The 22,000-nt window shown below is 37.6% G+C and overlaps 1 protein-coding gene across 3 annotated transcripts in view; it reads right to left on the reverse strand.

The window, feature by feature from the left end:
* Positions 1 to 22,000, reverse strand: part of CFAP91 (cilia and flagella associated protein 91) — a 95,808-nt gene that overhangs the window by 38,108 nt on the left and 35,700 nt on the right. For all 3 annotated transcript variants that reach the window (XM_059388106.1, XM_059388107.1, XM_059388108.1), the window contains 2 exons: positions 4,846 to 5,023; positions 940 to 1,097 (listed from right to left, as the gene is read on the reverse strand). In XM_059388106.1, coding sequence (XP_059244089.1) covers positions 940 to 1,097; positions 4,846 to 5,023 — 336 coding nt within the window. The remainder of the gene's footprint in view (positions 1 to 939; positions 1,098 to 4,845; positions 5,024 to 22,000) is intronic.

The following is a 22,000-nucleotide window of genomic DNA, read 5'->3' on the forward strand; positions in this document are numbered from 1 at the left end:
AGAATAATTTTAAGGAATTTTTATAATTGTTCTACTTTTGTAGATGAATAACAAATTTGGTTTTTTAAATATTATGATTATTCTATTAGGCATAGAAATTGCTAGTTTGCACATGTAATTGAAATATTACAATTTTTAAAGTAAATTACATTAAAAGTTCCTAAGCAAATAAAACTATAAAGTTATTACTTATTTAATATAAACTTAAATACTAATGAGTTAAAATTTTTAATCCTTATTTTTATTTATTTATTTATTTTTTTGAGAGGGAGAGAGACAGAGATGAGGGGTGGTGAGGGACAGAGGGAGAGGGTGAGAGAGAAGCTTTAGTAGGCGCTGTGCCCAGTGAGGAGCCCAACATGGGGCTTCATCTCCTGACCCTGAGATCATGACCTGAGCTGAAATCGAGTTGGACACTTAACCAATTGAGCCATGCAGATGCCCCTTTTAAAATTTTAATTAAAAATTTTGATATAGTCATTCTTAATCATCCACAGACTGCTCTTTTTATATGTACAGATATAGTACACAAACAGATATACAGTATATCCACGGTATTAAAATTTCATGGCAGGGGGTGAGCAGGAAAAATGATGATTAAATGTCTCATTTAAGAGCAATAATAAAAAAAAGACTGAGAAATAGGGCTCCCTATCCAGGACTTCAATCCATGAATATGGGAAGGCCAACCCCTTACACTTACCCCCCCCCCCCCCCCCCACATAATGTTAATAGCTGGACTGCCTGTTAGAACATCAATACTTGGTTTTCTCAGTAAGGAATTTTCTTCCACTCTTCAACTTTTGAGAAATAATTCATCTCCTTTACTTATATAATAACATTAGGTCTCAAAAGAATTGTATCTAAATCAGGTTTGCTCAAAGATTCAAAGCAAAGCGAACCCTCCCATTCCCTTCACTGTTCATATGACACCATTACCTGAGACGTGTGTGTGCTGAATCCGTGCCAATTTTGCCTCCTTTGCTTCCTGCAGTTGAGACCACCGGGCATTCAGGTGCTTCATGTTCACTTCGTTTTGATTCTCATCACGTTTTCTCAGCAGCTCTTTTAGAATCTCCAGGCGAATCTCCTGAAGCCTTTAAGTAAATCACCAGACATAAGGACCTATTTGGTATCTCAGAGTGTTCTACTAGAGAGAAGGGAAACCCCCTGCCATAAACAGGATGCTCTCTTGAGGCTGGTATCACATTCAAGTACTTAAAAAGGCTGCTCTGGCAAAAGTATGACAAACGGATTGGCCGTTTGGGGGAGGCAACTCAATAGTGAGTCTCTCTATAAAAGGAATATGTATGGGCGTAGTTCTGAAAGGAGAAGAAGAGTATGCCAGTCAAATAAAAGGGCTCTCTAGGCAGATGGACCTAAAAGAACAATAAGACCTTTGTACACAGTTCCAGGTCCATAGGTATTGGCCGGGGGGTTAAGTAATATGAGTGAAGAGAAAACGAAGCGGCATGCTATTTTAAGGAATAAATGTGAAAATGCCAGTGTCTGGCACATATAGACAACCAATCAATCTTTGTTTCCCTTCCCCTTACCTATATCTTGTTCTCCCAGAGCTAGCTACCTTGCTCATGTGTATACAACCATGTACACATGACTTCAAAATCTCTACCTCCGGACCAGGTGTTTCTGAACCAGAATTCCTGTCTGCTAGGAATTTTCAGCTAGCCCCTGACAACCTCAAACAAACCCCACTCATTTTGTTCCACCAGAAACCTACCCTTTCTTACATCTTCCCTCCCCTAATAATTCCTCTTCTAAAACACTTCTTACATCCATCACTTAGCTCATGTTTTTATCATCCCTCCCCTAACTTTGACTCTAGTTGCTAATCTAGTCCCTCCTTCTAATCTTGCTCCAGACAGCTGTCAAGATTTTCCTTCCTAAAATAGACATTTGAACATTTTACTCTTACTTAAAAATTCATAGAGTAAATTATTCAGCCACTCATTTGTCAAATATTTATGAAGTGCTCACCATATGCCAAGCAGGAAACAAACAATGATGAACAAAATAAAACACCTTCTCTCAAGAAGCACTGTTCTATTGGAGCGGGCATATCAACTAGTATTTTATAGCACAAGAAGATAAATACCAGACCAGAAGAATGAAGAATATGGGAGAAGAAATGACAGAGCGTCTATGTCTAATGCTATTCCCAGTGAATCCAGGAAGCTGGGGAAGTCTTCCTTACAGGAGCCATGAACTCTAGTCTTGAGAATAAACAAGGATTGAGATTTGCCACATACACAAGGGAAAAGTGAGGCCTCAGTAGAGGAAAGTTCAACTCAAAGGACTAGAGACAGAGCTAACATGTCATACTGGGGGAGCGTCTCAAAGCGAACATACAAGGGGGAGTGGGGAAGTAGTGAAAAGCGAAAAATATGGAGAAACAGCTGTTTTTAAAAATAAGCCACAGACCAAGAGTCACCTTTCTGTGTGAAGTTAGAAATCCTAGGTTCATTCTAAAATTCATCACTGAACCTCAATTCCTTTAGTCATAAAATGGACATAATTTCTATCCCATAAGATTGTCATGTGCATTAAATGAGTTAATACATACAACACGGTAGAAGAGTAGTTCCCAAACTTGAGCATGCATCAGATAATCTGGAATCCTCATGGTGCCCGAAAATCTGGATTTCTAACAAATTCCCAGGTAATGCTGATGCTGCTGGTTTGCAGACCACAATTTGAGAACTACTGGCTTGGAACATGGCTCCAACACATAGTAAGCACTCTATAACTGTAACATGCTCTGTAAATACCATCATCATCATCATCATCATCATCATCACTAATATTATCTAACTGATGGCTTCTTACTCACCCTTCAACACCCAGCTCAGAGGCTAGCTTCTCACAATAACTTTCCCAAGTCTCCACTTACCCCAAACAGAAATACCCAGAAACATTTTAAATGTTTTTAATGCCCTTCTGATAAGACTATACCTCTCCAAATTGCAGCAATAAATTTAATTTTCTACAGACAGGATTGGACACCCAATACCTAACACCTTTGCATTTTTTAATTGCAAGTTTTTACCAAAACATCACACAGTCTGGATTCAGGGTTAATAGAAGGTGTTATAAAAAGATAAACATATTTTGAATTCAGAACCACACTGAGGCTCTGGTTCTTAACTTTCTTTTGTGTAAGCGCACCGTCAGGGGCTGTGGTGGCATTGCTATGAGCAGTGAAGTGCCTCAGCTCAGCCTAGGACAAACGATAACCTTATCAAGTTCCCTTCCTTTCCTTTCCTTATTGCTAGGGAGTTGTAATTTGGGGGTTTTCATCCTTTCCACACATTCCAAAGACAAATACATTGCTACTGCAAATACATTAGATAAATAACTGAAAACCAGAAGTACCACAGCATATTGTTATTTGTGCACTGTGAGCTCATCTCTTAATTAAGGAACTCCACAATTTGTCTTTTAAATCGAAAATGCCCCATGGGCTGTGACTAGAACCCGAGGCATCCTGACTGCGAATCCAGTAGAAGGGAGAATAAAAGGATTAGCTAGGAGGCTGCTGGATATGAAGATATCCCCAGAGGGTGGCACTGGGAATGAACAGAAAGGGTCAGTTCAAAAGACTGATGATGAATGATAAAGATGTGGCAAACACACACACAGACACACACACACACACAATAGGAAATTACTCAGGTGTGAAAAAATTATGAAATGTTGCCATTTGTAACAAAGTGGATGGAGCTAGAGTATATTATGTTGAGCAAAGTAAGAGAAAGCGAAAGGCAAATACCATAGGATTTCACTCATATGTATAATTTAAGAAACAAAATTGATGAACATATGGAAAGGGGAAGAAAAAGGAAAGAGACTTTTACGAATGGAGAACAAACTGAGGGTTGATGCAGGAAAGTGGGTGGGGGATGGGCAAAATAGGTGATGGGGATTAAGGAGGGCACTTGTGATGAGCACTGGGTGTTATATGTAAGTGATGAAGCACTGAATTCTACTCCTGAAGCCAGTATTACACTGTATGTTAATACACCGTATGTTAATGAACTACAGTTTTAAAAATTTTAAAAAGAAAAACATTTTAGGGGCACCTGAGTGGTTCAGTCACCTTCAGCTCAGGTCATGATCCCAGGGTCCTGGAATCGAGCCCCACATCGGCCTCCCTGCTCAGTGGAAAGCCTACTTCTCCCTTTCCCCCTGCAGCTCCCTCTGCTGCTCCCCCTGCTTGTGCTCACTCTTTCAAATAAATTTTTTAAATCTTTAAAAAAACAAAAGGCATTTCAGTGGGATTCTGTGATAGTCTAGATTTCTTTAAAGAGAAAAGGGAAGGGACGCCTGGGTGGCTCAGTGGGTTAAGCAGCTGCCTTCGGCTCAGGTCATGATCCCAGAGTCCTCGGATCGAGTCCCGCATCGGGATCCTTGCTTGGCAGGGAGCCTGCTTCTCCCTCTGCCTCTGCCTGCCTCTCTGTCTGCCTGCGTCACTCGCTCTCTCTCCCTCTGTCTCTGACAAATAAATAAATAAAATCATAAAAAAAAAAAGAGAGAGAGAGAAAAGGGAAAAGGGAAGAGAAGAATCACAGATGTTTTGAGGAATTGTTCAAATCTGGGTTCCATACTTAAAACTTTACATATGAAAAGGGCCTTATACATTTTTATATTGTTCGGAAGAAAATTATAGAGCTATTATTCCCAAAAGAACCAGAAACCCAACTTTCTATCTCTATAGGTGGCAGGTTGCTGTTAAACCAATACATTTGGGAAAATGCTTTACAGATAAAAAGTATTTTCATTATGCCAACAGCTCAGGTGCAGATATTTGGGTAATCTAGAACTTACTTTTCAATCTCCTGCTCTCTGAAGGCCCACTCCTTCCTCTCCATCATATTCATCATCCTCCTCCTCTTCTCAAACTGGAAGGAGTCACTCAGACTTGGAAGAGTGGCTTCCCAAGCACGCTTCTCCCGGGCACGTTCTATCATCTCAACCTCAGCTTGTCCTGCCGGGAGCCCTCGACCTGGATGATGAAGCAAAGAACCTTAGAAGCATATGGACAAACTCATGTACATTTCAGTATTTCATTTATTCCCTTTCAGTTCCTGTTCTCTTGAACTTCAGGGGTGATGACAAAATGATATTAGGAAACATCTTCCTGGTGTGCCTCATAGCTTATCTGTGCCCTGTACTGCCTCTTGTTACTTATTCGGCCAGAAGACATTTTAGTTGCACATAAAATGCTAGACAGTTAAAAAAAAATAAAACTAGACAGTATTTGAAGAATATTATCTGCCTACTAAATAATCATACCTTGGAATGCCCTATATCAGACAAATCAACATTTTTAAATGCAAGGAAATATCAGTTACTTAAAGAAGGTCACAGCTGGTAAGTAATAGAAATCAGGATTTGAACATGGCAATCTGACCTTTGTGGTCTTATCTACTACTCTATACTCCCTCTCTATTAGAGAAATGAAACAGAAATGGACTCTATAGAAAAGCCCATAGCTAACAGCATACTCAACAGTGAAGTTGAAAGCTTTTCCTTTAAGATCAGGGACAAAACAAGAGCCTATTCTTATCACTCCTATTCAGTACAGTACTAGAAGTCCTACCCAGAGCAATCACGCAAAGAAGAAACAAAAGCCAACCAAACTGAAAAGGGAGAGGTGAATGGTCTCTTTTGCAGATAACATGACCTTATAATATAGAAAACTATAAAGACTATAAAAAACGGCTAGAACTAACAAATGAATTCAGTAAAGTTGCAGGATACAAAATCAACATACAAAAATCAGTTGTATTTTTATATTTTAACAATGAACTACCTAAAAAATAAAGAACACAATCCCATTTATAATAGAATAAAAAATAATAAAATGGGGGGCACCTGGGTGGCTCAGTCAATTAAGCTTCTGCCTTCAGCTCAGGTCATGATCCCAGGGTTCTGGAATTGAACCCCTCCTCAGGCTCCTAACTCAGTGGGGAGGCTGCTTCTTCTGACCCTCCCCACCCCACTCGTGCATGCTCTCTCTCTCAAATAAATAAAATCTTAAAATAATAGTAGTAGTAGTAGTAATAATAATAGGAATAAATTTAACTAAGGAGGTAAAAGATCTATGCACTAAAAACTATGAAATACTGATGAAAGAAATTGAAGATGACAAAAGTAAAGGGAAAAATATCCCATGTTCATGGATTGGAAGAATTAATTTGATAAAATATACATACTACCCAAAGCCATACACAGATTCAGTACAATTCCTAGTAAGATTCAAAGACATTTTTTACAGAAATAGAAAAAACAGGGGCGCCCGGGTGGCTCAGTGGGTTAAGCCTCTGCCTTCGGCTCAGGTCATGATCTCGGGGTCTGGGGATTGAACCCCACATCAGGCTCTCTGCTCAGTGGGGAGCCTGCTTCCCCCCACCCCTCTGCCGGCCTCTCTGCCTACTTGTGATCTCCATCTCTGTGTCAAATAAATAAATAAAATCTTTTTTAAAAAGTAGAAAAAACAACCTTGAAATTAATATGGAAACATAAAAAACTCCCAAAGAGCAAAAGCAATTTTGAGAAAGAAGAACAAAGCTGAAGGCATTACACTTCCTGGTTTCAAGCTATATTACAAAGCTACAGTCATCAAAATAATACAGTAGTGGCATAAAAACAATCACATAGACCAATGAAACAGGATCAAGAGCCCAGAAATAAACCCAAATATAGTCAACTAATATTTGACAAGGGAGCCACAAATACTCAATGGGGGAAAGATACTTTCCTCAGTAAGTGGGGCTGGAAAAATTGGATATTTACATGTAAAAGAGTGAAACTGAATCCCTAACTTACATCAATCACTTGACTTGACTTGACTTGAAATGGATTAAATACTTAAATGTAAAACTCCTAGAAGAAAGCATAGGGAGAAAGCTTCTTGATATTCATCTTGGCAATGGTTTTTTGTATATGGCACGAAAAGCACAATGACAAAAGCAAAAATAAACAAAAATGAGACTGCATCAAACTAAAAAGCTTCTGCACAGCAAAAGAAATAAGTAACAAAATGAAATGGCAACTTATAGAGTGGAAGAAAATATTTTCAAACCATACATCTGATAAGGGGTTAATATCCTAAATATATTAGGAACTACTACAAATAAAAAAACCAAAATAATGTGATTTTAAAATGGACAAAGGACCTGAATAGACATTCTTCCAAAGAAGATATACAAATGACCAGCAGGTACATGGAAGGCGCCCAATATCACAAATTATCAGAGAACTACAAAAGAGAAACACAAGAAGGTATTGCTTCAAAGCTGTTAGGATAGTTGTTTTAAAAAAGACAGATAACAAATGCTGGCAAGGATATAGAGAAAAGGGAACCCTAGTACACTGTTGGCAAGAATATAATTGCTATAGTCACTATCAAAGACAGTATGGAGCTTACTCAAAAAATTAAAAATAGAGGTACCATATGATTCAGCAATTCCACTTCTGGGTATATATCTGAAGGAAATGAAATTACTATCTCAAAGAGATATCTGTACCCTGCCATGCTCATTGTAGCATTATTTACAGTAGCTAAGACATGGAAACAACTTAAGTGTTCATCAACACATGACTATGTAAAAAATGATATAAATGTATATAATTCCTATATAACATTAAATATAATTAACGTTATATTAAATATGATAACTATGTGATATAACAAAATTTATCATATATGTAATATTTAATATAATTAATACTGACTATAATTAATGTGATAAATTTTATATGTAATATAAAATATATAAAATTCAGCCATACAAAAAGGAAATCCTGCCACTTGTGAAAACATGAATTAAACTTGAGGGCATTATGGTAAGTAAAATCAGTCAGACAGAAAAAAACAAAAATTGTATGATCTCACTTACATCTGGAATCTAAAAAAAACTGAATTCATAGAAAAAGGGAGTAGACTGATGATTGCCAGGGGCAAGGAAGTGGGAGAAATGGGTGAAAGCGGTCAAAGGGTACAAACTTACCGTTATATGATGAATAAGTTCTGGATATCTAACATACAGCATAATGACTATAGTTAAAAATACTATACTGTATACTTGAAAGCTGACAAGAGAGTAGACCTCAAATGCTCTCACCACACATACCAAAAAAAAAAAAAAAAAAAAAGTACTATGTGAGGTGATGGGTGTGTTAAGTAATTGTGGCAATCATTTTGTAAAATATATATATATAAAATCACCACCTGGTATGCCTTAAACTTATATGATATGTCAATTATATCTCAATAAAGCTGGAAAAAAATGAACTATATGTAAGTAAAAATATAACACTAGTCTTTTATTTAATTTTTACATATATGATATTTTACTATATTTAAGTATCACTCAGCAACTTGCTTTTTTACTCAATTTTGTCTTGGGGACACTAGTCACACTGATAGAAAGAGATCTAATTTCATTCTTCAACTGTAGGACTCAACCAGAATTTAAGCTATCTTCTAAAAATTGATGTTTTAGATTGTTTCAATTTTTGAATACACATAGTAATGCTGCAAAAAACATCCTTGTACTGCTCTCATTATGTCCATATGAAAATTTCTCTAGGATCGTCTAGCAGCTAGATCATAAAATATAATCACTTTAAATTTTTCTGGATATTGCCAAACCTGCCTCCCAGAATTTTCCTCAAGCCTTCTGAGATTCCCCAGGTGCTCCCCCACAGCCCATGCTTCCTTACTTCCTCCCACATTGTTTCTGCCTAATCTCAGTTGCTTTTTGTAGTCCTAACAAATACTTAGTAGTCGTTCACAGATTTTCTTTTTTTTTTTTGTAGTTTCACTGAAAGTGTACCTTGTGGGAGTTCTGTTGTGCTTATTGCTTTTGTGTGGTTTCTGGGAAGAGAAGAGCAAAGATACTGACATATATATATATATATATATATATATATATATATATATATACATACAGTTATACTGGAAATAGGGATTTAGATTAGCATTGATTGAAGGTATAAAATATTTAGGGGAGAAATAATATTTATTTATTCAAGCAGGAGTCTTCCCATTTATAAACATGGTATGCTCTTCTTTTTATCAAATCTTTGTTCACATGCTTAAGGAACACTTTATGTTTTTCTCCATAATGCTATACACATGTTTTTGCTAAGTGACTTTCTTAGGTTGTTATTTGTTGCTTTAAGATTATATTTTCAAATATAATCTTATATATTTATAGACATAGTTCACATATAGGAAAGCTATTGATCTTTGTATGTCAATTCCACAATCACCTACCTTCAACTCAGGTTCTTTGTTCTGATAATTTGTACTTTCATTTGATTTTATAAATAAGTTAACTGTCTACAAGTATAGTTTTGCTTTTTATTTCTAATCCTCATACCTGAATTTTTCCCTCTTACTGCACTGAGTCAGCATTTCTCAATCAAAAAGTCAGCATCACTCAATCAGTGATATCACTGCCATACTGAGCAAACAATTATTTCTTATATGGGACTGCTGAATGCAGGATAGGATATTTAGTATCCATGCCAGCCTACCTCCCAAGCCCAATCCCATGTGCTAAATGCCAGGAACACATCCTAATCATTACTATATTAAAAATGTAGAGGAAGGACTTGTGGGGAGATGGCAGAACAGGAATATCCTAGGCTTGTCTCATCCAACAGATGCAACTAGATACATCCCCCTCAGTGTAAATAATCAGAAAAAAAAAAAAAAACAAAGACTGGAAGAAAAGACTTCACACCTATATGTTGAAAAGAGGCCACACTAAGGAGGGTAAGAAAGGCAAAGACATAGTGGGAGCCAAACAGACCCGCAGGACTGTCCACCAAAGGGAAGAATGCAGTGAGTACAAAGAGGATAGAACCCATGCCAGGTACCACAGGCACAGGGGACAGGCACCAGAAAGAGGAATCCCTGTAACATTTGGCTTTGAAAGGCAGAGGAGTCCGGCTTCGCCAACTCTTAAAATCAGTATGGCTTAGCACCTGGAACTTAAAAAAAAAAAAAAAAAAAAAAAAAAAAAATCAGTGGGCTCAGCTCCAGGAGAGTGGAGGATGAGAGAAAAGTGAGCCCCTACCCTTAAAGAGACAGCACAACAAATAGCCCCACTGAGATTCAACTTAGAAGCAGAAATTTGATAAGCATCTGGGATATATAAGAGGGGGGTTTATTTACTATCTCAGAGTTTGTGCTGGAGGGGCAGGGATCTTTGGGAGACTCCTTGAGGAACAAAGAAGTTGGCAGGGGCCATTTCCCACCTCCACCCTCCCAGTGTAGATATATGGACAACTGCCAGAATCAGCACAGCAGGAATAATCTCCACCAACCTTTCTAATAGCATACCCTGCCCCACAGTCTTCTGAAGATCTGCTCTCTCCAACCAAGCTGGCCTCAGCAGAGTTGTCCCAGGCAGCTGCAGGTCACCTCCGTATATACTGACAGACCTTGCTGACACTACTAACTCTGATCCTATGTCTCCTGTGGAACCATCCTTGGCAAAAGTCCATCCAAGGCTGGCACTAAGCAAGCAGCGCAAAAAGGGGCCACCACCACTCCAAGCAATTCCTGTCTCAAGGAGAGAGGAAGATAACCACACATACCAATCCAACCACACATAGTAGTGGGCTGGGGACAGATTTCTGAACTAACTGCTGGTCCCACTCACCAACAAAACTATCTCAAGGGACAATACAGGAAGAATACCTTGCTGTTCAGTGCTACTGAAGCTCTGGCAAACCCCTGGTCTGACTCAACTCAAGCTCAAGGCAATCCCAGACTGGCAAAATTAAAACACGGGGACCAAACCCTGTCCACAACAGGCAAAGAGCTTTTGCAGATGACTAGACTGAAGGTAAACACAACTCAGCCACAACAATAGGGCACAAACAACATGCACAGAAGATGCCCCTGAAATTCCAGGGTCTGGTGAAAAGGGGACATTGTAATGCAAGGCACTACAGGACCACCTCTTCATACATCCATGACTTTCAAGAGCAGATATAGCTGACTTTCATAACACATAGAAAGAGACACAGAGAATTAGACAAAATGAGGATGCAGAAGAATATGTCCCAAATGAAAGGACAGGAGAAAATATCAATAAGGACAGGGAAAAATCACAAGAAATCTAAATGAAATAGAGATAAGCAATATGCTTGGTAGGAAATAGTAATCGTCATAAACATACTCACTGAAATGGAGAAAAGAGTGAAGGACTCAGTGAGACACACAACAAAGAGAGAAAACATAAAAAAGAACCAATCAGAAATGAAGAACTCAATAACTGAAGAGAAAAAAATAGTACACTAGAGGATGCAGATGAATATTTCAGTGACTGGAGGACAGAGTAATGGAAAGCAATCAAGCTGAACAGGAGACAAAAAAGAATAATAAAAATGAAAATAGATTAAAGAAACTCAACAACACCATCAAGTATAATAACACTTGCATTGTAAGGATCCAAAAAAAAAGAGAAAAGGGTGGGGGGAAGAAAATTTTATTTGAAGAAATAACAGCTGAAAACTCTTCAAATCTGGAGAGGGAAACAGAAATCCAGATTCAGGAGGCACAAAATGCCCCCAACAAAATCAACTCAAGGAGGTCCACACCAAAGCACATGGTAATTAAAATGGCAGAAAGTAGTGGTAAAGAATTTTTAAAGCAGCAAGAAAAAAAAGTAATTATATACAAGAAATACCTTGTAAGACAACAAGCTGATTTTTCAGCAGAAACACTGCAGGCCAGAAGAGGGTGACATGAAATATTCAAAGTGCTGAAAGAGAAAAATGTGTAACCAAGAATACTCTATCCCACAGAGCTATCACTCAGAATAGAAGGAGAGAGAAAAAGTTTGCCAAGGAGACAGAAGTTGGGGGAATTCATGACCACTAAACCAGCCTTCCGTGAAATGTTAATGGAGACTCTATGAGTGGAAAGGAAAGACCATAAGCAGGAGTAAGAAAAGTAGGAAGCACAAAACCAGTAAAATAAAGTATATCTATAAAAATCAGTCAAGGGAATCACAAAATAAAAGGATGTAAAGTGTAACACCATATACCTAAAATATAACAGGGGAGAGGAATAAAAATTTAATGCTTTTAGAATGGGTTCAAACTTAAGTGGCCAAAACCCTAATATAGACTGCTACATGCATAAGATGTTACATATAGACCTAAACATAACCACAAATCAAAAACTAGTAATAGAAATGCAAAATACGAAGAGAAGGGAACCAAAGTATATCAATAAAGAAAGCTAGCAAATCTTGAAAGAGGACAATGAGAAAAAAAAGGAATTTAATAAGAACTACAAAAACAACCATAAAACAAGTAACAAAATGATGATAAGTACATACCTCTCAGTAATTACTTTGAATGTAAGTGGACTAAACATTCCAATCAAAGGACATAGGGTGACAGAATAGATAAAAAAGTAAGACCCATCAGGGCACCTGGGTAGCTCAGTTGGCTAAGCATCTGACTCTTGGTTTTGACTCAGGTTGTGATCTTAGGATTGTGAGATCAAGCCTGTGTGGGACACCATGCTCAGAACAGAATCTACCTGGATTCTTCTTCCCTTTACTCCTCCACTCCTCCTCCCCCAACTCACACTCTCTCTAAAACAAATAAATAAGTAAGTAAATAAGTAAGTAAAATCTTAAAAAAAAAAAAAAAACAAAAAAACAAAGCAAGACCCATATATATACTGCCTACAAGACTCACTTCAGACATAAAGACATATGCATGCAGACTAAAAGTAAAGAAATGCAAAAGCATTTATCATGCAAATGAAAGTGAAAGAAAGCCAGGTGGAACACTTTTATTAGACAAAATAGGCTTTAAAACGAAGACAGTAACAGAAGACAAAGGATAGTACATAATCACACAGGGAACCACTGAACAAGAAGACGGGAATACCCGAAAATATATAGCAGCTAATAAGAAACTTAAAGGGAGCAACTGATACTAACACAATAATAGTAGGGGACTTTAACATCCTTTATATTAATGGATAGGTCATCTAAACAGTAGATGATTAAGGAAACAGTGGCTATAAATGACACATTCGACCACATGGATCTAACAGATATATTCAGAACATTGCATCTTAAAACAGTGGAATACACACATTTTTTTCAAGTGCATATGGCACATTCTCCAGAACAGATCACATATTAGGCCACAAAGCAAGTCTCAACAGGTTTACAAAGACTGAAGTACCATGCATCTTTTCTAACCACAACAGTATGAAACTAGACATCAACCACAGGAAAAAAATCTGGAAAAACACACATACATAGAGGCTAAGTTACAGGCTACTAAACAATGAATGGATCAACCAAGAAATCAAAGAGGAATTAAAAAATATATGGAGACAAATGAAAATGAAAACACAATGGCCTAAAATCTTTGACATGCAGAAAAGCAATTTTAAAGGGAAATTTATAGCAATACAGGCCTACCTCAAGAAGCAAGAAAAACTTCAAATAAACAACCTAACATTACACTTAAGGGAGCTAAAAAAAAAAAAAAATACGCAAAGCCCAAAACTAGCAGAAGAAAGGAAATACTAAAGATTAGAGAATGAATAAATATAGAAATTTTTTTAAAAAACAACAGTAGAACAGAACAATGAAACCAGGAGCTGGTTCTTTGAAAAGATCAACAAAATTGATAAACGTTTAGCCAGACTCATCAAAAGAAAAAGAGAGGGCTCAAAAATACATCAGAAATGAAAGATGAGAAATAACAACCAACACCACAGAAAGACCAAGGGTTATGAGACTATTATAAAAAATTATATGCCAACAAATTGGATAATCCAGAAGAAATAGAAACATATAACCTCCCAAACTTGAACAGGAAGAAACAGAAAATGTGAACAGACTGACCACCAGCATAAAAGATTGAATCAGCAATCAAAAAACTTTGACAAACAAAAGTCTAGGACCAGACATCTTCAAAGGTGAATTCTAACAAATATTTAAAGAGTTAATACCTATTCTTCTCAAACTATTCTGAAAAATAGAAGAGGAAAGAAAGCTTTCAAATTCATTCTATGAGGCCACCTGTACCCTGATACCAAAACCAGATAAAGACACTAAAAAAAAAGAGAGACAGACTGAGGGAACTATATACCAATATCTCTGATGAACAGAAATGCAAAATCTTCAAACAGATATTAGCAAACCAAGTTGAACAAATCATTTACCAAGATCAAGTGGGATTTTTTTCCTGAGATATGAGGGTGGTTCAGTATCAACTAACATGATATATCACATCAACAGCACAAAGTATAAAAATCATATGAAATACCAAGGAATAAACTTAACAAGGAGGGGTGCCTGTGTGGCTCAGTCATTAAGCAACTGCCTTCAGCTCAGGTCATGATCCCAGGGTTCTGGGATGGAGCCCCACATCAGGCTCCCTGCTCAACAGGAAGTCTGTTTCTCCCTCTCCCACTCCCCTTGCTTGTGCTCTCTTGCTGTGTCTCTCTCTGTCAAATAAATAAAATCTTAAAAAAAAAAAAAAACTTAACCAAGGAAGTAAAAGACCTCTACTTTGAACACTATAAAACACTGATGAAAGAAACTGAAGATGATACAAATGGATATTCCATGTTCATATATTGGGAGAACAAATATTGTTAAAATGTCTATACTATAGAAAGCAACCTACAGATTTAATGTACTCCCTATCAAAATACCAACAGTATTTTTCACAGAACTAGAACAAATAATCCTAACATTTGAATGGAACCACAAAAGACTCCAAATAGACAGACCAATCTTGGGAAACAAAACAAAACAAAACTGGAGGTGTCACAATCCCAAAATCCAAAATATACTACAAAGCTGTAGTAATCAAAAAGTATGGTACTGGCACAAAAACAGACACACAGATCAACAGAAGAGAACAGAAAGACCAGAAATAAATCCACAATTTTATGGTCAACTAATTTTCCACAAAGGAGGCAAGAACATGCAATGGGAAAAAGTCTCTTCAACAAATGGTGTTGAGAAAACCAAATAGTTACATACAAAAGAATGAAACTGGACCACTTTCTTATACCACACACAAAAATACACTCAAAATGGATTAGAAACCTAAATTTGAGGCCTAAACCCATAAACATTCTAGAAGAGAACACTGGCAATAATTTCGCTGACATTGGTCACAGCAACATTTTTCTAGATAGTCTCCCAAGGCAAGGGAAACAAAAGCAAAAATAAACTACTGGGACTACAATAAAAAGCTTCTGCACAGCAAAGGAAACAATCAACATAACTAAAAGACAACCTACTGAATGAAAGAATATATTTTCAAATGACATATTTGACCAAGGGTTAGTATCCAAAATATAGAAAGAACTTTTACAACTCAACACACACACACACACACACACACACACACACACACACACACAGAGTCATTTCTCCAAAGAAAACATACAGATGGCCAACAGACACAAGAAAAGATGTTCAGCATCACTCATCAACAGGAAAATGCAAATCAAAAACACCACCAGAGGTTATCTCACACCTGTCAGAATGGCTAAAATAAGTAAGAAATCACAAGTGTTGACAAGGATGTAGAGAAAAAGGAACCTTGATGTTGGTGGGAATGCAAAATTTTTTTTAAAGATTTATATATTTATTTGAGAGAGAGAGAGTGCATGAGTGAGTGGGGGAAGGTCAGAGGGAAAGGGAGAGAATCTCAAACAGACTCACCACTGAGCATGACTCCAATACGGGGGTTGGTATCATGACCTAAGTCAAAATTAAGAGTCCAACACTCACAAACTAAGCCACCCAGGTGCCCCAAAACATTTTTTTAAGATTTCGTTTTTAAATAATCTCTATATCCAACATGCAGCTCAAACTTATGACCCTGAGATCAAGAGTGGAATGCTCTTTCCACTGAGCCAGCCAGGTACTCCGGGAATGCAAACTTCTGCAACCATTGTGGAAGACAGCATGTAGGTTATTCAAAAAAATGAAAACTAGAATTACCATATGACCCAGTACTTGAACTAGTAGGTATTTATCCAAATAATATAAAAGCACTAATTTCCAAAGGTATATGTTTATAGCAGTGTTATTTATAATAGGCGAATTATGGAAGCAACCCAAGGGTCCATAGAATTATAAATGGATAAATATGAAGTGGCATATATACACAATAGAATATTATTCAGCCATAAAAAAGAATGAAATCTTGTCATTTGCAACATCTTTGTCATGGGTAGAGCTAGAGAACATAATGGTAAGTGAAATGTCAGAAAGAGAAAGACAAATACCATATGATTTTACTTGTGTGGAATTTAAGAAACAAAACAAATCAACAAAGAAAAAAAAAGAAAAACAAAAAATAGACTCTTAAATATAGAGAACTGGTTACTGGGAGGGAGGAAGGAGGGAAATAGGTGATGAGAATTAAAGAATACACTTATTGCGATGTGTGTTAGTAATGTATAGAACTGCTGAACCACTATCTTATATACCTGAAATTAATATAACACTGTATGTTAAATATAATGAAATTAAAATTAAAAAATTTTTTTTCCAAAAAATGAAATGCAAAAGCAGGCAGACAGTACATGAACAAATGAGTGTGGCTATGTTCCAATAAAACCTCTTTAGAGTCACTGAAATCTTAATTTCATGTAATTTTCACATGCTACAAAATAGGATTTTGTCATCTATTTTATAGTGTAAAAGCCATTCTTAGCATTCAAGCTATATTAAAAAAGGCAATAGGCCAGTTTGGCTTTTAGACCATAGTCTGCCAATCCTAACATAGAGTTTTAATACTTACTTCTTTTTTAAAGAAATTATCATCTTTACAGGGCATATGGGTAGCTTGGTAGGTTAAGCATCCGCCTTTGGCTCACTCAGGTCATGATCTCAGGGTCCTAGGAGGGAGTCCTGCATTGGGCTCTCTGCTCAGTGAGAAGCCTGATTGTTTCTCTCTCTCTGCCCCTCGCTTTGCTTGTGCCTTCTCTCTCTCTCAAATGAGAATAAATAAAAACTTTTTTTAAAAAAAGATTTTATTTATTTATTTGACAGAGAGAGAGACAGAGAGAGAGAGAACATGAGCAGGGGGAGTGGGAGAGAGAGAAGCAGGCATCCCACTGAGCAGGAAGCTGGACGCGGCTTCATGATGTGAGCCGAAGGCACATGTTTAACAACTGAGCCACCCAGGCACCCCCCAAAAAAACTTTTTAAAAAATTATCATCTTGAGTGAGAGGCAAGATGGTGGAGGAGTAGCAGACTGAAATGACATCAGGTCCTGGAGTTCAGCTAGATAGTTATCAAACCATTCCAAACACGTACAAACTCAAAAGGAGATAGGAAAGAAGAAGAGCAGCAATTCTAGGAACACATAGGTAGATTTCCTTTCTGATTTCACTTTCTGAAAGGTAGGATGTGGGGAGAAGTGAATTGAAAGTGACAGGAAGATGGACCAGGGGATGGGGGGCTCCCGGCAAGCAGTGGAGCAGTAGAGCACAAAATTAGAAATTTAGAAGTCTGCTTCAGGGACGCCTGGGTGGCTCAGTTGGTTAAGCAGCTGCCTTCGGCTCAGGTCATGATCCCAGCATCCTGGGATCGAGTCCCACATCGGGCTCCTTGCTCAGTAGGGAGCCTGCTTCTCCCTCTGCCTCTGCCTGCCATTCTGTCTGCCTGTGCTCGCTCTCTCCCCCTCTCTCCCTCTGATAAATAAATAAAATCTTTAGAAGTCCACTCCACAGAGGGACATCACTCCAGAGGCTAAGCGGGGGTGGAGCCCTCGTGGGGACAGTGTGGTCTCAGGTCCCATGGGGTCAGAGAAAGATTGGGGGTGTCTGAGTGTGTCAGAGCTGCCAGGTATCAGAGGGGGGAAGCCAACTACAGAATCAGAACCAAAGAGTGAGCTTTCAGATCGGGGTTGCCTTAAACCATGATCCAAGGCACATGATCAAAGAGCAGTGACCCCACAAGTGGCATATCCAGGGAGACTCACCTTCCTTCTCCAGGAGAAGCAGCACAGCAGGAATCTGCTGGGTTTGTAGACTCCAAATGGGACCGTGCACCAGAGATAGAAACGTTCAATCACAGGCCGGGTGAGCTTGGAGTATGGCCAGAGACCAGGGAAACAAGAGTGATTGCTTATATCTGAGGGCACACTGAGGAGTGGGGCCCCGAGCTCTTGGCTCCTCTGGGCCAGAGATTGGGAGGCCACCATTTTCATTCCCATCCTCCAAAGCAGTACGGAAAATGTTCAGGGAACAAAAGCTCCGAGAGCTAACCAAGCAGATTACTTAGCCCAGTCCCTGGAAAGTGTGGTGCAATTCTGCCTCAGGCAAAGACATTTGAGAATCTGCAACAGGCCCCTCCCACAGAAAATGAGCAAGACCATCCAGCCAAGACCACGTTCACCAATCAAGGAGAACAGCAGAACTCCAGAGCTAGGGGAAAGCAACGCATAGAATTCATGGCCTTTTCTCCATGATCCTTTAGTTTTGCAAAGTTAAATTTTTTAAAATATTTCTTTAAAAGATTTTATGTACTTATTTGACAGAGACACAGCAAGAGAGTGAACACAAGCAGGGGAGCAACAGAGGGAAAGGGAGAAGCAGGCTTCCCACAGAGCAGGGAGCTCGATGTGGGGCTCATCCCAGGACCCTAGGATCATGACCTGAGCTGAAGGCAGACGCTTAATGATTGAGCCACCCAAGTGCCCTAGTTTTTTTTTTTTTTAATCCTATTTTTTTTAACATTTCCTCTTTCCTCTCTTAACGTTTTTAAGCTAGTTTATCTTAATAATACCTTTCTAAAAAAATCTTTTTAAACCTTCATTGTTATACCATATTTTATCCCTTCATTGTATTTAACCTTATTTTTTGTATATGTGTAGGGTTTTTTTTTTTTTTTTTAATTTTGGGGTATAAGTTCTTCTAATCAAAATATACCCTAATCTAGCACATGGATTTGTTCTAGTCTCCAGCCTGAGCACATTCCCTCCTCTTTTTTTTCTTTTTCCAACCAACTTATCTCATCACTTCTTTTTTTAGAATTTTTTTTATTCTCATCTGTACAGTCATATTCCATCCCTTCATCACGTTTACCCTTACTTTTGTGTGTATATATATATGTTTTTCTTTCTTTAAAATTTTGGGAGGTAGTTCCTTCAAAATACCAAAATACACCCAAAATCAAGGGCGTGGCTCTGTTCTACTCGCCAGTCTAATGTGTGTGTAATGTGTAAATTTTTTGCACACAGTCTAATGTGTAAAATTTTTTAATTTTTATTTCTTTTTTTCCCCTTTTCCTCTCCCCCCCCCCCGGTTTTGGATTCTTCCAATTTGGTTAGCATACATTTTTCTGGGGTCTTTGCCACCCTTTTAGCATTTTATTCTCTTGTTCTTATATTCTTGTCTGGATAAAATGACAAGGCAGAAAAACTTACCACAAAAAAAAACAATACAAAGCAGTAACAATGGCTAGGGACCTAATCAATATGGAAATTGATATGTCAGAACTAGAGTTCAAAATGACAATTCTCAAGATGCTAGCTGAGCTCGAAAAAGGCATGAAAGATATTAGAGAAACCGTTTCTGGAGAAATAAAATCCCTTTCTGGAGAAATAAAAGAACTAAAATCTAACCAAGTTGAAATTTAAAAACCTATTAATGAGGTGCAATAAAAAATGAGGCAGAAGAGAGAATTAGTGATAAAGAACACCAAATGATGGAGAATAAAGAGGCTGAGGAAAAGAGAGACAAACAACTACTGGACCATAAGGGGAGAATTCGAGAGATAAGTGATATCATAATATGAAACAATATTAGAAAAATTGGGATTCCAAAAGAAGAAAGAAAAAAAGGAGTGAATTATAGTAGAGAATCTCCCTCATATGGCAAAGAGAACAAGCATCAAAATCCAGGAAGAACAGAGAAGCCCCTCAAAATAAATAAAAATAGGTCCACACCCCATCATCTAATAGTAAAACTTACAAGTCTTAGTGACAAAGAGAAAATACTGAAAGCAGCTCAGGACAAGCTGTATGTCTGTAAATACAATGGTAGAAATATTAGATAGGCAGCAGACTTATCCACAGAGACCTGGCAAGCCAGAAAGAACTGGCACAATATATTCAGAGCACTAAATAAGAAGAGTATACAGCCAAGAAGACTGTATCCAGCTAGGCTATCATTGAAAATAGAAGGAGAGATAAAAAGCTTCCAGGACAAACAAAAACTGAAAGAATTTGCAAATACCAAACCAGCTCTACAGGAAATATTGAAAGGGGTCCTCTAAGCAAAGAGAGAGCCTAAAAGTAGTAGACTAGAAAGGAACAGAGACAATATACAGTAACAGTCACCTTACAGGCAATACAATGGTAGTAAATTCTTATCTTTCAATAGTTACCCTGAATGTTAATGGGCTAAATGCCCCAATCAAAAGACACAGGGTATCAGAATGGATAAAAAACAAAACCCATCAATATGCTGTCTACAAGAAACTCATTTTAGACCCAAAGACACCTCCAGATTTAAAGTGAGGGGGTGGAAAACAATTTACCATGCTAACAGACATTTTAAAAAGCTGAAGTGGCAATCTTTATATCAGATAAATTAGATTTTAAGCTAAAGACAATAATGAGATGAGGAAGAACACTATATCATACTTAAAGGGTCTGTCCAACAAGAAGATCTAACAATTTTAAATATCTATGCCCCTAACATGGGAGCAGCCATCTATATAACCGATTAATAACAAAATCAAAGAAACACACTGACAATAATACAATAACAGTAGGGGACTATAACACCCCCCTCACTGAAATGGACAGATCATCCAAGCAAAAGATCAACAAGGAAATAAAGGCCTTAAATGACACACTGGACCAGATGGACATCACAGATATATTCAGAACATTCCATCCCAAAGCAACAGAATACATATTCTTCCCTAGTGCACATGGAACATTCTCCAGAATAGATCACATCCTGGGTCACAAATCAGGTCTCAACCAGTACCAAAAGATTGGGATCATTCCCTGCATATTTTCAGACCACAATGCTCTGAAGCTAGAACTCAATCACAAGAGGGAAGTTGCAAAGAACTCAAATATATGGAGGCTAAAGAGCATCCTACTAAAGAATGAATGAGTCAATTGGGAAATTAAAGAATTTAAAAAATTCATGGAAACAAATGATAATGAAAACACAATGGTTCAAAATCTGTGGGACACAGCAAAGGCAGTCCTAAGAGGAAAATATATAGCGGTACAAGCCTTTCTCAAGAAACAAGAAAGGTCTCAAGTACACAACCTAAGCCTACACCTAATGGAGCTGGAGAAAGAACAAGAAAGAAACCCTAAGCCCAGCAGGAGAAGAGAAATAATAAAGATCAGAGCAGAAACCAATGAAATAGAAACCAAAAAAAAAAAAAAAAAAACCAATAGAACAAATCAATGAAACTAGGAGCTGGTTCTTTGAAAGAATTAATAAGATTGATAAACCCCTGGCCAGACTTATCAAAAAGAAAAGAGAAAGGACCCAAATAAATAAAATCATGAATGAAAGAGGAGAGATCACAACTAACACCAAAGAAATACAAACAATTATAAGAACATACTATGAGCAACTCTATGCAAACAAATTTGACAATCTGGAAGAAATGGATGAATTTCTAGAGACATATAAACTACCACAACTGAACCAGGAAGAAATAGAAAACCTGAACAGACCCATAATGAGTAAGGAGATTGAAACAGTCATCAAAAATCTCCAAACAATCAAAAGCCCAGGGCCAGACGGCTTCCTGGGGGTAATTCTACCAAACATTTAAAGAAGAACTAATTCCTATTCTCCTGAAACTGTTCCAAAAAATAGAAATGGAAGGAAAACTTCCAAACTCATTTTATGAGACCAGCATCACCTTGATCCCCAAACCAGACAAGGATCCCATCAAAAAAGAG

The sequence above is a fragment of the Mustela nigripes genome, chromosome 2 (genome assembly GCF_022355385.1).
Source record: "Mustela nigripes isolate SB6536 chromosome 2, MUSNIG.SB6536, whole genome shotgun sequence".
NCBI classification, from domain to species: Eukaryota; Metazoa; Chordata; class Mammalia; order Carnivora; family Mustelidae; genus Mustela; species Mustela nigripes.